This window comes from Ovis aries, chromosome 10 (genome assembly GCF_016772045.2).
Source record: "Ovis aries strain OAR_USU_Benz2616 breed Rambouillet chromosome 10, ARS-UI_Ramb_v3.0, whole genome shotgun sequence".
NCBI lineage: Eukaryota > Metazoa > Chordata > Mammalia > Artiodactyla > Bovidae > Ovis > Ovis aries.
In genome coordinates, this window is record NC_056063.1 from 71652318 (window position 1) to 71668143 (window position 15826).

General features: G+C 39.9%; 1 protein-coding gene across 10 annotated transcripts in view; it reads left to right on the forward strand.

Moving 5' to 3' along the window:
- The window catches only part of LOC105605916 (ATP-binding cassette sub-family C member 4-like), a 168986-nt gene that overhangs the window by 147497 nt on the left and 5663 nt on the right, over positions 1-15826 (forward strand). For 9 of the 10 annotated variants that reach the window (XM_060394598.1, XM_042254991.2, XM_060394599.1 and 6 more), the window contains 2 exons: positions 3947-4119; positions 4547-4652. In XM_060394598.1, the coding sequence (XP_060250581.1) occupies positions 3947-4119; positions 4547-4652 (279 nt within the window). Of the gene's footprint in view, positions 1-3946; positions 4120-4546; positions 4653-7479; positions 15718-15826 lie in introns of those variants that run through there. The other variant, XM_042254993.2, reaches the window with a different exon arrangement.

Sequence of the window (15826 nt, forward strand, 5' to 3'; positions counted from 1 at the left end):
GGCTTATTTCTTTAAAAAATTCTGTGTTACACAAATCCAGCATTGATAGTGTCTCTGTTAGGGCACAAGTGTGTCTCATCACACAGGAAACCAAGATACAGAAACCTGGTCATCAGCAGCCTGTGCATCAGGAACCACGTGGTTCAGTCCTTGCTGTGGGACAACTCACATATCCATTTCCCGGGACCTTGTGTTAGGTGAACGAGCTGTCCCTTTGCTTCATTTACTGCTGGCCCTGCTCTAGTAAAAGCTCTTCCCCATCTGTTGAATGCATTTCCCTGTCTCCTTCCAGCCCTCACCAGCCTTTCTTTTTGAGAAGTAAGAAGGTTCCACAAAATGTGGTAAGCACCTGACATCTGCGTTAACTTCCTGTGAGAGGTGCTGGCACCTGCTGGATACACTACACAGCAGGTTACTTTAAACATGTTTATGATGATAGAAATAGGGTACCTTATAAGTTCAGTTTACTGTTTGTCAATTTTGCTATATTCCATTATTTTCCCAACCTCAAAAATGATCTGAAGTGTTTCATATTGAGATGTGTAGTTTTGATTAGTATTATTTGCTCTATTTTCCTTAAATTATAACTTTTTATATACTTTCCACAGTTTACAGTGTGATGCTGTGATATTCTGGAGCCAGTTAATTATTACAAGAATATAATCCCTTAACATGTAATAATAGTGTTATACATAACCTGTTTATATGGATTTAGTTTCTAATTTATAGGGACAGATATGTCACATGATGAGATTCACTTCTGCCTTCACACAGCCAACAAATATCTCTGAGAACTTCTTAGAGAGGCATCGTTGCAGATTCTGGGTCTATCACAGTCATCAAGAGACACAATCTCTGTCCTTTTCAAGGACATTCTCTTGCATAATCTAACACAATTATCTTGATTAAGAAATAAAATAGTAATATTACACTCTTGTCTAATGTGTTCAGATTCTCCAGTTGCAACTTCTGTTGTCTACTGCATCTGTTGCCCTTTTCTCCCACTGTAATATTTCATACCTTGATTTTATGATTACACTACAGAGGGCCTTGATATCATGTTATTCACATAACCATCCCCGATTCATAAATAAATATAGTGTCTCAGAAAACAGTATTTTATGAAAAACACTTCCCCTTACAACTCTTATTCATCATGAAGCAGATATGGACAACCTGAAGGAAAAGGAAAAAACAGATTAGTTATGTGATGTCATCCAACTCAGGAGTGTGAGATTATTTCCTCAAAGTTAGAATGTCAGTCTTAACAAAGACCAACCACTTGCACCACAATCCAAATCTTACCCTTTACAGTTTGTGTACCTTTTATGCTGGTAAACACCAATACCATATTTAATCCTAACTCAGAATCCTGCTTTCTGGGGACTGGACTCCATCAGGAGCACAATTCAGGATCACATTCTTGGAAGTGCTCCAGCATTTAGGGTATCAAGAAAATGCTACTCATTCACCCTTGGTGTTTTGGTATCTGAAGTTGTACTGTGTCACATAACTTATTGGCCATCAATCTGTTGGTTTCTTAATTTGAGGTGTATTTCTTTTTTGTTCTTTCACTTTAAGTACAGCCTGAGTCTGCTTCTTGCTCCATAGTATTTCTCCAAAATGAATATTCATTGAAGTGACCCCTACCACCAAGTGTACTTTCAGATTATATTTGGTGGTTAAAGATTTGGCTTTTTAATCTTATGAGTATAATTTTATGAAGATAGATTATCCATCTTGTGGGGGAGATAACCTATATCCATATTGTGGGGAGATAAGATGTAATATTTATCTTGATTTTGTGAGTTTTCATTCACTGGAAGACATTTATGATATTGAAGAAAATGCACTTGACTCCACTATTTATAGACTAAGCTTGGGAAATGTTCCAGAATTACTAATGTATAAGACAGAGTTTTCCATTGTTTAAATTTGTATTATTTTAAATGTTAAAAAATTGTAAACTGTTAATAATATATCTTTAGAGAACCCAACTTTCTGTAATTTTTTTCAACTCCTATGCAAAATTTACTATGGTAAAGTTGATTCAACCATAAAGATCCTTTTAGATTTTTTGTTTAAACCATATTGGGAGAAATAGCTGCAATATTTGAGAGACTTTCTGAACTAATTCCTAGGTGGGAGTTGGTGTATGGCATGTGGCAGGGATGGGGGGACATTGAGATCTTTCTGTACTGACTTGACTCTACCCACCATCCTTCTCAGTTCAGTTCAGTTCAGTCGCTCAGTTGTGTCCGACTCTTTAGGACCCAATGAATCACAGCACGCCAGGCCTCACTGTCCATCACCAAGTTCCGGAGTTCACTCGAACTTGTGTCCATCAAGTCAGTGATGCCATCCAGCCATCTCATCCTCTGTCATCCCCTTCTCCTCCTGCCCCCAATCTCTCCCAGCATCAGAGTCTTTTCCAATGAGTCAACTCTTCGCACAAGGTAGCCAAAGTACTGGAGTTTAAGCTTTAGCATCATTCCTTCCAAAGAAATCCCAGGGCTGATCTCCTTTAGAATGGACTGGTTGGATCTCCTTGCAGTCCAAGGGACTCTCAAGAGTCTTCCCCAACACCACAGTTCAAAAGCATCAATTCTTCGGTGCTCAGCTTTCTTCACAGTCAACTCTCACATCCATACATGACCACAGGAAAAACCATAGCCTTGACTAGACGGACCTTAGTCGGCAAAGTAATGTCTCTGCTTTTGAATATGCTGTCTAGGTTGGTCATAACTTTTCCACCAAGGAATAAGCATCTTCTAATTTCATGGCTGCAGTCACCATGTGCAGTGATTTTGTAGCCCAAAAAAATAAAGTCTGACACTCTTTCCACTGTTTACCCATCTATTTCCCAGGAAATGATGGGACTGGATGCCATGATCTTCGTTTTCTGAATGTTGAGCTTTAAGCCAACTTTTTCACTCTCCTCTTTCACTTTTATCAAGAGGCTTTTTAGCTCCTCTTCACTTTCTGCCATAAGGGTGGTATCATCCGCATATCTGAGGTTATTGATATTTCTCCTGGCAATCTTGATTCCAGCTTGTGTTTCTTCCAGTCTAGCATTTCTCATGATGTACTCTGCATAGAAGTTAAATAAGCAGGGTGACAATATACAGCCTTGACATACTCCTTTTCCTATTTGGAACCAGTCTGTTGGTCCATGTCCAGTTCTAACTGTTGCTTCCTGACCTGCATACATATTTCTCAAGAGGCAGGTTAGGTGATCTGGTATTCCCATCTCTTTCAGAATTTTCCACAGTTTCTTGTGATCCACACAGTCAAAGGCTTTGGCATAGTCAATAAAGCAGAAATAGATGTTTTTTTGGAACTCTCTTGCTTTTTCCATGATCCAGTGGATGTTGGTAATTTGATCTCTGGTTCCTCTACCTTTTCTAAAACCAGCTTGAACATCAGGGAGTTCACAGTTCACGTATTGCTGAAGCCTGGCCTGGAGAATTTTGAGCATTACTTTACTAGCATGTGAGATGAGTGCAATTGTGTGGTAATTTGAGCATTCTTTGGCATTGCTTTTCTTTGGGACTGGAGTGAAAACTGACCTTTTCCAGTCCTGTAGCCACTGCTGAGTTTCCCAAATTTGCTGGCATATTGAGTGTAACACTTTCACAGCATCATCTTTCAGGATTTGAAATAGCTCAGTAGAAATTCCAGCACCTCCACTAGCTTTGTTCTTACTGATGCTTTCTAAGGCCCACTTGACTTCACATTCCAAAATGTCTGGCTCTAGATGAGTGATCACACCATCGTGATTATCTGGGTCTCAGTGAACACTAATTGGAAACAGCTTTTCCCATCACGTGACTGTACATGTAAGATACATAAGAAGTCATGAAGACTTCAAAGCTCTAATGTCTAAGAGGCTTTTCTACTTCTGCAGCAGTTTGTTTTTGAAATGTTGTTCTTTCTGTATCTATAGGTACAACTTAAAGAAGCCATCAAAGCTCTTCCTAGTGGATTGGATACTGAATTAGCAGAATCAGGATTGAACTTGAGTGTTGGACAGAGACAACTAGTGTGCCTTGCCAGGACTGTTCTCAGGAAAAATCAGATATTGATTCTTGACAAGGCCACATCCAATGTGGATCCAAGGTATGGAGCTGAGGTCCATGAAACCTGGAATCCAAACTGTAAATGTGGTAAATGGAAAACATTTAGTGATGCTGAGAAATGTTTCTGTGCTCTCTTTGGCCCACAGATGTCTTTTAATAATATTAATCACAAACAAAGGAAAACAAAGAAAGAAACCAAGACAGTTATATGCTGTTAATATTGTTGTGAGGCATCCTAAGAGAGCTGGATTTAGGAATCCAGCTAGTTTCAATCCAGATAGTTTTAAACAGTTTTAAGTGATGGCTATTTTCCATCACTTTATGGAAAATAGTAAATTTCTAAATAGACTTTTTATACTTAGTTTATTAGGAACAAGATTATATGTTAAACTATTGATTTTTAATTTTTAACTCTTTAGTCCGCCTTTCCTGTCTTCACTGAAGTATATCAACTTCTCTGATTTCAGAACTGATGAGTTCATACAAAAAAAAATTCGTGAGAAATTTACCCAGTGCACTGTGCTAACCATCACACACAGGTTGAGCACCGTTATTGACTGTGAACGGATACTGGTAAGTCCCTCACTCTTTCAGTTTTTTTCACTTATATTCAATTTAGCACTGATCCGTCCTTGTAAAACTTGATAGAAACCTCCAGTAATTTTCTCTTGGTTTCTGTTCTCATTCCTGCAAATAACTCGAGCAATGAACTTTACTTTCAAAATGTGCTATTAAATAATATAACCAATAACCTTATATTTTATATAATATTCTTATATTTGAATTGTTATTTTTAAAGACATCCAGCCATGAAAATATTCCAAAGCCAAATTGTAGCTTCATATTTCAAGAGGCTAGAACACAGTCATTTTCACTGTGTCACAGTTGTTTCAGTATTTTTCAATTCCCTTAATCAAAATATTAACCTTTCTTTTAGATTGCCAGGAGGTTGTTGGCTAAGGTTGCAGAATTTTTCAGCTCTTGGTGTCAGAAGAGAGTCCATGAGAAGAAAGGGCCTCGTGAGAAAAACAGTATTTCAGCTGCAAGGATTTAATATAGGAAATTTGCTACATAAGAATAGGAGGCTAGAAAAATGAAAGGAAACACTGGGGTAATGATTTTAGGAAGCAGCTACCATGTCCTAGGACAGATCTTCAGACCTAAGAACTCAGAAGAGAGGCCCTACAGTTGATGCTGAAACCTCCAAGGAGAGGCCCAGTTACTGGTTGTATGTGCTGAGGAAGCAGGATGGGGCTGTTTCTCCATGTGCTAATAGAAGCTGGGAGCTGGAGTCAGGCCCCACTGCTGAGGCGACGCTGCAGGAACAGCAAGTCAGATAGAACATTAGCTCTGTCCCACTGTCAGTCTCCCTCTAGTGCCCACTTACTGGCAGAACCTTAAAAAAGGCCAGCTTGCCAAAGAGCCTCTGAAATGTGACTTGCAGAGACTGAACCTGTACATTGCAGGTGAGAGTTTAGAAAGGAAGGAAAATCGAGGCTGAGAGACTGTAGATAAACAACCAGCAAGTCTCTTGCGCGTAGATCGAGGCACTGCAATGCAGTAGGCTCCAAGCTTTAGTCTCTGGACATCTTTCTAGTATCTTCCCTCCAGCTTTGGTTGGCTCTTTCCTCTCAGTAATTTAACATTTCCTTCCTTATCTTCTTTTCCTTCCTCCCTCTATTCCTTTTCTCTTTTCATCTTCTCTTTGTTGTTTCCCTCTGCTGCTCGCTGAGTTTCAGTAAACGTTAGAATGTGGCTTTACAAAATGATATAGAAACCATGGCTCAAAGGAAAACCTTTGGCTGCATATAATCTCAAAAGAATGTGTTTGTCACTCAGTCATGTCCAACTCTTTGTGACCCCATGGACTGTAGCCTGCCAGGCTCCTCTTTCCGTGGGATTCTCCAAGCAAGAATACTGGAGTGGGTAGCCATTCCTTTCTGCAGGGAATCTTCCTGACTCAAGGATTGAACCCAGGTCTTCTGCATTGCAGACAGATTCTTTACTGTCTGAGCCACAAGGGAAGTCAGTCCCAAAAGAAGTATTTTGATGGTCCACACAAAATAGGTAATAATCAATAATAAACAGTAACATCCAAACTTCCTTATGCCTTATGATAATGGAACTGTCTCTTTTGATTTCTTGGACAGTTTCTAAAATATCACTCCCTTCCCCCACTTCACATGCATTGTCAGATGGATCATCAGTGGGGACATTGAGTAGATATCAGGCTGTCAGCACTGAAACAGTGCCTGTAGCCTCACTCACCAAGATGGACATGGAGAGAAATGAGCTCCAAGGAGTCCAACGAGAGGAGTGGGGCATCCCCAACCAAAGGGATGCTCTAGGCTCCAGCAGTGGAGCCAGTTGTCTGGACTAGAGCAACTCAGTAGGAAGCCGACTCCACCTGAAAACTTTCAGGAGGGACTGGGTTAAATTCCAAGACTACAGGACAGTAGCTCAAATTCCAGAAATGTTTTTTAGCACCCAGTATTCCTGGATCCTCATTTTGTGTTCTTGAATGCTAATTGGAAAAGTAGCCTTTCATTTCTACTTTTTCCTTGTTGCTTTGTTGCTCTTACCTCTTAGCACTGTATATTTTGAAGACTGACCCCAAAGCATCTTTCTTCCATAACAAATAAATGATGCTATAAAATTTACCTGTTTCAAACCCTTTATCAGGCTTTAGAGGCAGCAACAGACAGATGGCTTGATCTCCAGCTCAGTTAGGCGTCGGTTCAAATAAATTCTTTTTTCCTAAAGGTACCCTGCAGCTTTATTTTTGGGTTTTGGTATTCCAGCATTAATTGCAGTAGATTATTTTTATTATCTAATTCTTACAAATACTGTCACCTTGAAATGTGTGATTGGTTAGGGAAACAGCGAGGAATGACAGAATTTAGAAAGCATGTCCTCTGGTCATTTCTAAGTCTTATCCCTCAGCACCCGATCCATAGGTGTGAACATCTGTATCCCTTGAACCAATCAGCTTTGTTGCTGTTATCAAAATATGTTCAACTTTTTTAATGCTTTACTTACTTGTGTGTGTTACTTGCTCAGTCATGTCCGACTCTTTGCAACCCCATGAACTGTAGCCCACCAGGTTCCTCTCTCCATGGGATTGTCCAGGCAAGAATAATGGAGTGGGTTGCCATTCCCTTCTCCAAGGGATCTTCCCAAACCATAGACTGAACCTGTGTCTGTTGCATTGCAGGCAGATTCTTTACCATCTGAGCCACCAGGGAGGCCTATCTCCTGGCAAATTTCTGTAATCTCAAGTTTTTCTCGATTGGTCAGTGTCTTTGAACAAATCTTTAACGTGGTTTAACAAAGCAATTTACACTCTGGTCCCTCCCCACCTTTCTAGTTTTTTCCCTACTCTTCTCCCTTCTTCCTTCAGAGCTAAAACCACATTGATGGTCTTCAATTCTCCAAATGAAGTGTTCCCTCCCTCTCACAGTTGTGACTTCCCTTGGCTGAGACTAAGGTGCCTGCAGTGGAAATGGTGAGATGGTTGGATTTGGGGGAAATGAGGAAGTGGAGCCAAGCGATGGATTCAATGTGGGATCTGAGAGGGGAGAGAGGAGTCAATGCTGGTCTCTGGGTGTGGAGACTGAGCATCTGGGTGAATGGGGAAGACAGAGGCAGAAGGGAAATGGAAGCCTTTGCTTTGAAGTCTGTCACCTTTGCAATGACTGGACTTGTTTTCCGTGATGACCTTGTCCTTCACTGTGGAGGAATCCTTCCCACTCCTGTGTGGGGAGACCTTCAGTTTAGGGCTGCCTGGTTGAGGTCATCAGTAAAATCACAGGGAGGTCCCACCAGGATATATAAATTCAGCCACTTGTTTATATCTTGGTTCGAGCTGGTTGTGGTTGCTGATTCCTCTGGTAGGAATGGCAGGATCAGACCTTAGGGGACTAAGGGACTTGCATCTCCCAGCTTCAGAGTTGGGGATTGTCCTCTGTGCTCCATCCACCCCAGGTGTAAACCTTATGTTTTGTTCTAGAGCTTCTGACTACCAGTTGGTTTTTAATTCAGCAAATCATTACAAATAACAAATAGTGTTCCTTTTCTAACCTTTGAGTTTTGAATCAGTTTTCCTTTTTATTGCTTTCTTTAGAAATACAGGCATACCTTGTATTATTGCAATTCCCAGATAATGTTTTTTGTTTTGTTTTTAATAAAAAGTTCATGAAGCATGTCGAGAAAATCTACAGGTACCGTTTTTCCAACAGCATTTGCTCACTCCATGTCTGTGTCACCTTTTGGTAATTCTCACAATATGTCAAACTTTTTCACTATCATTACATTTGTTATGGTGGTCTGTGATCAGTGATTTTTGGTATTACTTGCTGAAGTCTCCAATGATGTTTGGTATTTTTTAGCAGTAATTTATTATTATTATTTTGCTTAATTTAATTTATTTTTTTAAATTGAAGGATAATTGCTTTACAGAATTTTGTTGTTTTCTGTCAAACATCAATAAGAATCACCCATGGGTATGCCCATGAGCAATAAATTATTTTTTAAATTAAGGTCTGTACATTGTTTTCTCAGGCATAATGCTACTGCACACTTGCTAGGCTACAGTGTAGTCTAAACATATCTTTTGTACAGGCTGGGAAGCCATAAATTTTGTATAACTAACTTTATTGTGATATTCACTATACTCTGGTGTTCTGGCAGTAAACCCCCAATATCTCCAAGGGATCCCTGTCCCTCTTTCCTTTCTGGAAAGCAGGTGACTGTTCTGAAAGCTTTAATATGGACATGAAACGAGTCAACCTGTTGCAAAATGAGATGCTGCAGAGGGCAGGCAGCCAGCCTGAGGGAGGGGCTGGAGAAATGACAGATGCTGATGAAGGGCATGACCGACAGGGTTGCCGCCATGAAGTCCTGTGGTTATAGGTGCTGAAGGTGTTGTTGTTTAGTTGCTAAGTTGTGTCTGACTTTTGTGCCACCCCATGGATGGTAGCCTGCCAGGCTCATCTGACCATGGGGATTCTCCAGGCAAGAATACTGGCGTGGGCTGCCATTTCTTGTAAAAAGTACATTTTGTTGCACTGGTGAACCTATTTGCACAAGGGCAGAAGGGTATGGTTTGTGTGTGTGTGTGTGTGTGTGTGTGTGTGTGTGTGTGTGTGTGTGCATTCAATTTATTTTACATTACATTTTCTCTTCACATAAAGGGTATGGTTTTGTTTTGTTGTTGTTCAGTTGCTTCGTCGTTTCTAACTCCTGATGACCCAATGTACTGCAGCACGCTAGGCTTCCCTGTCCTTCACCATCTCTTAGGGTTTGCTTGAACTCATGTCCATTGAGTCAGTGATGTCACCTAGTCATCTCATCCTGTATCGTCCCCTGTTCCTCCTTCCCTCAATCTTTCCCAGCATCAGGGCCGTTTCTAATGAGCTGGCTCTTCACATCAGGTGGCCAAAGTCTTGGAGCTTCAGCTTCAGCATCAGTCCTTCCAGTGAATATTCAGGGTTGATTTCCTTTAGAATTGACTGGTTTGATCTCCTTGCAGTCCAAGGGACTTTTAAGTCTTCTCTAATACTGCAGTTCCAAAGCATGAGTTCTTCAGCACTCAGCTTTCTTTATAGTCCAACTCTCACATCCATTCATGACTACTGGAAAACCATACCTTTGACTATACAGATCTTCGTCAGCAAAGCAATGTTTCTGCTTTTTAATACACTGTCTAGATTTGTCACAGCTTTTTTTCCAAAGAGTAAGTATCTTTTAATTTTAAGGCTGCAGTCACTCTCTGCAGTGATTTTGGAGCCCAAGAAGATAAAATCTGTCACTGTTTCCACTGTTTCCCGATCTATTTGCCACGAAGTGATGGGACTGGATGCCGTGATCTTAGTTTTCTGAATGTTGAGTTTTAAGCCAGCTATTTCCCTCTCTTTTGCCTTCATCAAGAGGCTCTTTAGTTCCTCTTTGCCTTCTGCCATAAGGGTGGTGTTATCTGAATATCTGAAGTTTTTGATATTTCTCCCAGCAATCTTGACTCCAGCTTGTGCTTCATCCAGCCCAGCATTTCACATGATGTATTTGGCATAGAAGTTAAATAAGCAAGGTGACAATATATACAGCCTTGACGTACACCTTTCCCAATTTTGAATCAGTCTGTTATTTCATATCCAGTTCTAACTATTGCTTCTTGTCCTGCATACAGATTTCTCAGGAGGCAGGTAGGGTGGTCTGGTATTTCCATCTCTTGAAGAATTTTCCACAGTTTGTTGTGATCCACATGGTCAGTGGCTTTAGCATAGTCAATGAAGCAGAAGGTGATATTTTTCTGGAATCCTCTTGCTTTTTCTATGGTCCAACAGATGTTGGCAATTTGACCTCTGGTTCCTCTGCCTTTTCTAAATCCAGCTTGTACATCTGGAAGTTCTTGGTTCACATCCTGTTGAAGCTTAGCTTGAACGATTTTGAGTATTACTTTGCTAGCATGTGAAATGTATACATTGTGCAGTAGTTTGAACATTCTTTGGCACTGGAATGTAAACCAGCCTTTTCCAGTCCTGTGGCTACTGCTGAGTTTTCCAAATTTGCTGGCATATTGAGTGCAGCACTTTCACAGCATCATCTTTCAGGATTTGAAATAGCTCAACTGGAATTCCATCACCTCCACAAGCTTTGTTCATAGTGATGCTTCTTAAGGCCCACTTGACTTTGCACTTCACGATGTCTGGCTCTAGGTGAGAGATCACATCATCATGGTTATCTGGGTCATTAAGATCTTTTTTATACAGTTCTTCTGCATAATCTTGCCACCTCTTCTTAATATCTTCTGCTTCTTTTAGGTCCATACCATTTTTGCCCTTTATTGTGGCCATCTTTGCATGAAATGTTTCCTTGTTACCTCTGATTTTCTTGAGATCTCTAGTCTTTCCCATTCTATTATTTTCCTCTATTTCTTTGTATTGATCACCAAGGAAGGCTTTCTTATCTCTCCTAGCAATTTTTTGGACCTCTGCATTCAGATGAGTATATGTTTCCCTTTCTCCTTTGCCTTTTGCTTATCTTATCTCAGCTGTTTGAATTAGTTTTCTTTACTAAGTAAACTGAGCAAAAGACTTGTTGGGAAACAACTGACTCAGCTAATAACTTCATTTTTGTGTTGACTCTTCAAAGGGATTTATTCTGCTTTAGTTCATTAAGTACCAGTAATATTTCAGAATTCTATTTTATAAAGATGTTCTCTCAATTTTAATTTTATTAAACATTATGGAGTCATAGGGACAGCTAATTTAATCTTCTTTATTGCCTCCAAAACAGTGGAGCAAGACAGATAAATTAGAAATCCTCTTTCTCCTAATACCCACCACTGTCTCTGCCTTAAAAGGTGGGTTCTTCCTGTCGTTTTTAGGATTCACTTGATGCTTGGGACCTGTTTTCTCTTCAGCCAAGAGCACAGTTGTTCCCTTGCATCTCTGCACACTCCAGTCTTCATATCACCTGCATTCTCCCTAGAAAAATGAGCAGAGGAGGCAGCTGAAAATCTGCACTTGCTGTAACAGTGTTGCTGTCTCTGTTTTACATTTTCACTGTGTAATTATTCTTTGGAAATGAATGATGAAGGACCAAAACCAGGAATAGGAATCTCGAATTCCACCTCTTCTATTTGTAAACAATCTTATGCATATTCTTTGCCTCTTTTCCTCAGCTCAAACCTCTGCTAAGTGCTTTTCCCAGAGAAATCAAATCCAGGAACTAATGCAATATACCCACCTGAAAAACACAAAAACAACTCAAACCTAACTAGAGTTTTACTTAAATTCTGTTTTTTACCTTCATGGAATTTTTCTTTCATAAGCCTACATGGATACAGTTAGAACATTTCAGAAGAGAAATCTCCTTCAAAAACATGCCAAAAGCTTTCATATAAGTTTTTAGAAGGAAAATAACTAATATGGAAGTAGAGAGCACAATAGGGCTTCCCTCATAGCTCAGTCAGTAAAGAATCTGCCTGCAATGAAGGAGAACCAGGTTCAATTCCTGGGTTGAGAAGATCCCCTGGAGAAGGAAATGGCAATCCATTCCAGTATTCTTGCCTGGAAAATCCCATGGACAGAGGAGCCTGGCGGGCTACAGTCCATGGGGTCACAAGAGTCAGACACAACTTAAACGACTAAGCCACCACCAGAGAGCACACTAAGGGAAAAGAGATACTTTATGGAGGAGGTGCTTACATGGAAAAGCAGCAGATTTGGGAGAGCAATGATGGAGGTGACCATGACCCAGCACTCATCATTCCATGGGCAAGAAGAATGATTTATTATTTCAGGACCTAAGAAAAAATTTAGTGTCCAGTCCCTGGGAAAATCACAAGGACCCTTTTTATGAGAGACCCAACTTGCAAGGCTGGACAACTCTCTCCCTGTGTCATCTGGCAGCCAAAATCAAGGTCTAATACTCAGATCTTCACCTCCCTACTCTATTTGTCCCTAATGGGATCTCCCTTTAATGTTTGTCACCATGTTGAAAACTATTCCTGGCATCTTTTCCTACTGCTACTGCTAAGTCGCTTCAGTCGTGTCCGACTCTGTGCGACCCCATAGACAGCAGCCCATGAGGCTCCCCCGTCCCTGGGATTCTCCAGGCAAGAACACTGGAGTGGGTTGCCATTTCCTTCTCCAATGCATGAAAGTGAAAAGTGAAAGTGAAGTCGCTCAGTCGTGTCCAACTCTTAGTGACCGCATGGACTGCGGCCCACCAGGTTCCTCTGTACACAGGATTTTCCAGGCAAGAGTGCTGGAGTAGGGTGCCATTGCCTTCTCCCTTTTTTTTTTCTTACTAGGCTTTTCTTCCACCCTCTCCTGCCCCCACTTTTCCTTGCAGCCACTCCATTACAAATCGTATTACCTTGCAGTGGCTCCGTTTAATCTTTATGTGTAGGACAGCTCCCTGGAATATCTGTGGCTGCACTGCACTCCTGCTTCTCCCAACTCCCCCTCCTCTCTCTCTCTCTTTTCTTCTTTATCTTTTCCAATATTTGACATAAACGAGTTTGAAGCCTTCATCTGTAACCATGGTTTGACCCTCCCTCATTTTCCCTCTCACTCTCTGTCCTGTCCATCAACCTGAAGCATGTGGTCCTCCAGGTCCACATCCCTCATCCTGTCATCCCTGTATCCCCTGCCTTAGCTGTTCCCCATGCCAGCTGGACTCATCCTCCCCTTGATCTCACCCTGTAGTCTTGACAAACCACACCATTGGGCATTCACCCAGTCACGCCCTGAATTTAGTTTCATTTGTATTGAACTTTCAACCTACTCTGTGCCTGTTGCTTATCATGTACAGTGCCAGGGCCCTGAGATGCAACAGCAAACAAGGAAAGCTACATAACCCTGCCCTTAAGGAGCTTCCAGGCTCATCTCCAGTCCACTTGGCCCATGACAGTCCATGTGTCTGGAAAGATCACTGTCTACCCACCCCTGTTTCTGCATGTTCATGCCTGTCCTTTCTTCAAGGTCTAGTTCATTGCCCTCTCTCCTCCTTGAAGCTCATCCTCAGAACCTCTGACCAGAAGTCCTCTCTTCTGTTACTAAACCCTTGTTGTTGCCTTTTTTCCTGCATGATAGACATTTGAAATTTTCTTCTTTCTCTCTCCTCTCAGTACAAGCTCCCCAGGGTCAGGGTCTGTGGCTTATATGTGATTTCATCTTCCACAGCATCTAGCAAAGTGCCATCAGTGCACTCAAATGTGCAATAAATGTTTGCAGAATCAATTCAGAAATTAATGAAAATTTACTTAAGTGTTCCTCAAATGTGTTTTGGCTATGTGTTACTCCTGTTTGTAAGCATGAAATATAGTTGATTTACAACATTTTGTTATTTTCAGATGTATAGCAAACTGATTCTCCTAAATATGTATATTTTTTTCATAATATTTTGAGTGATAGACAATTACAGGATATTGGATATAGTTACCTGTGTTATACATTAAACCTATTTGCTTATCTGTTTCATTTATGGTAGTTTGTTTCTATTGATCCCATAGTCTTAATTTATTTGCCCTCTCCTTTCCTCTTTGGCAACTGAGTTTGTTTTCTGTATCTGTGAGTCTGTTTCTGTTTTATACATTGGTTTGTTTGTATCATGTTTAGGTTCCACATACAAATGATATCATATTTGTCTTTCTCTGTCTGATTTACTTCACTAATTTGATTCTCTAGGTTCACCCATGTTGGTGTGAATGACAATATTTCATCATTTATTATGGTCTGAGTAATATGCCACTGTGCATAATTGTGTGTGTGTGTGTGTGTGTGTATCAGATTTTCTTAAACCAATCATCTGTTGATGGGCACTTAGGTTGTTTCCATATTTTGGCTATTTTAAGTATTGCTACTAAGAACGCTGTTGTATGTATCTTTTTGAATTAGCGTTATTGTCTTTTCTAGATACATGCCCAGTACTGAGGTTGTTAGATCATACGGTAGCTGTATTTTCAGTTTTTTTCAGAAATTTCCACACTGTTTTTTGCCATTGTGGCTGCACCAAGTTATATTCCCACCAACAGTGTAGGAGGTGCATCCTTTCCTCCACACCCTCTCCAGCATTTGTTCTGTGTAGACTCTAATGATGGCTATTCTGACCCATGTGAGTGATACCAAATTATGGTTTTGAGTAACATTTCTCTGATAAATAGGGATGTGGAGCACCTTTTCCTGTGCTTGTTGGTCTTCTGTATGTGTTCTTGGGAGAAGTGTCTATTTAGGTCTTCTGTCCGTTTTTGGTTGGTTTTTTGATATTGAGTTATGTGAGTTCTTTGTGTATTTTAGATATTAAACCCCTGTCGGTTGCATCCTTTGATTTTATCCCATTCATTTGGGGTTGTCTTTTCATTTTGTTGGTGTTGTTCTTTGCTGTTCAAAAGCTTTTGAGTTTGATTAGGTCCTATTTGTTTACTTTTGCTTTTTTTCTTTTGCTTTGGGAGACTGATCGAAGAAAACATTGTGATTCATGTCAAAGAATTAAAGATTTTAAAATTAAAAAAATAAATTTAAAAAAAAAAAGGTCAAAAAAAAAAAAAGAGTGTTCTGTGTTTTCCTCTAGTTTTATAATATCCAGTCTTATATTAGGTCTTTAAACCATTTTGAGTTTATTTTGTATATGGATTATCTTGTATGGTTGTATATTTACAAAAAAAAAAATAGTGTGTTCTAATTTCATTTATTTCGATGTAGGTGTCCTGTTTTCCCAGTACTATTTGCCAATGAGACTGTCTTCTCCACTGTATACTCTTGAGTACTCTTTCATAGATTAATTGACCATAGGCGTTTGGAGACCTGTGTTTTAAAACTGTACTTTTTCTTCCTTGACATCAGAATGAGTAGTTATGTTCTGTCATGTTATACTTAAGTAAAATTGTACATTCAGAGCATCTCAATTGGCCAAGTTACAGAAGATATAAATTATTATGTGGAGGTGACAGATTCTGTTATTCTTGGGCTCTTTTGAGAAAACTGCCCTTAGCAAAGATCCACAGGAGTGAACAAAAGTTCAACAGGAAAATGGACTTTATGAGACTTAATAAATATTTCTAACTAAATACAAAGAATGGAATTAACTGTAATACCTCTTTAAAATTAAAAATTACTGTAATGTGGAAAAACAACCTGTGTCTTGTTTAGAGTTTCAGCATACTCTCTTAAGATACATTTACTCTAAATGAAGAACGAAGTACTACTTAACATCAGAAAAGTTGTTTATTTATTTATTATTAT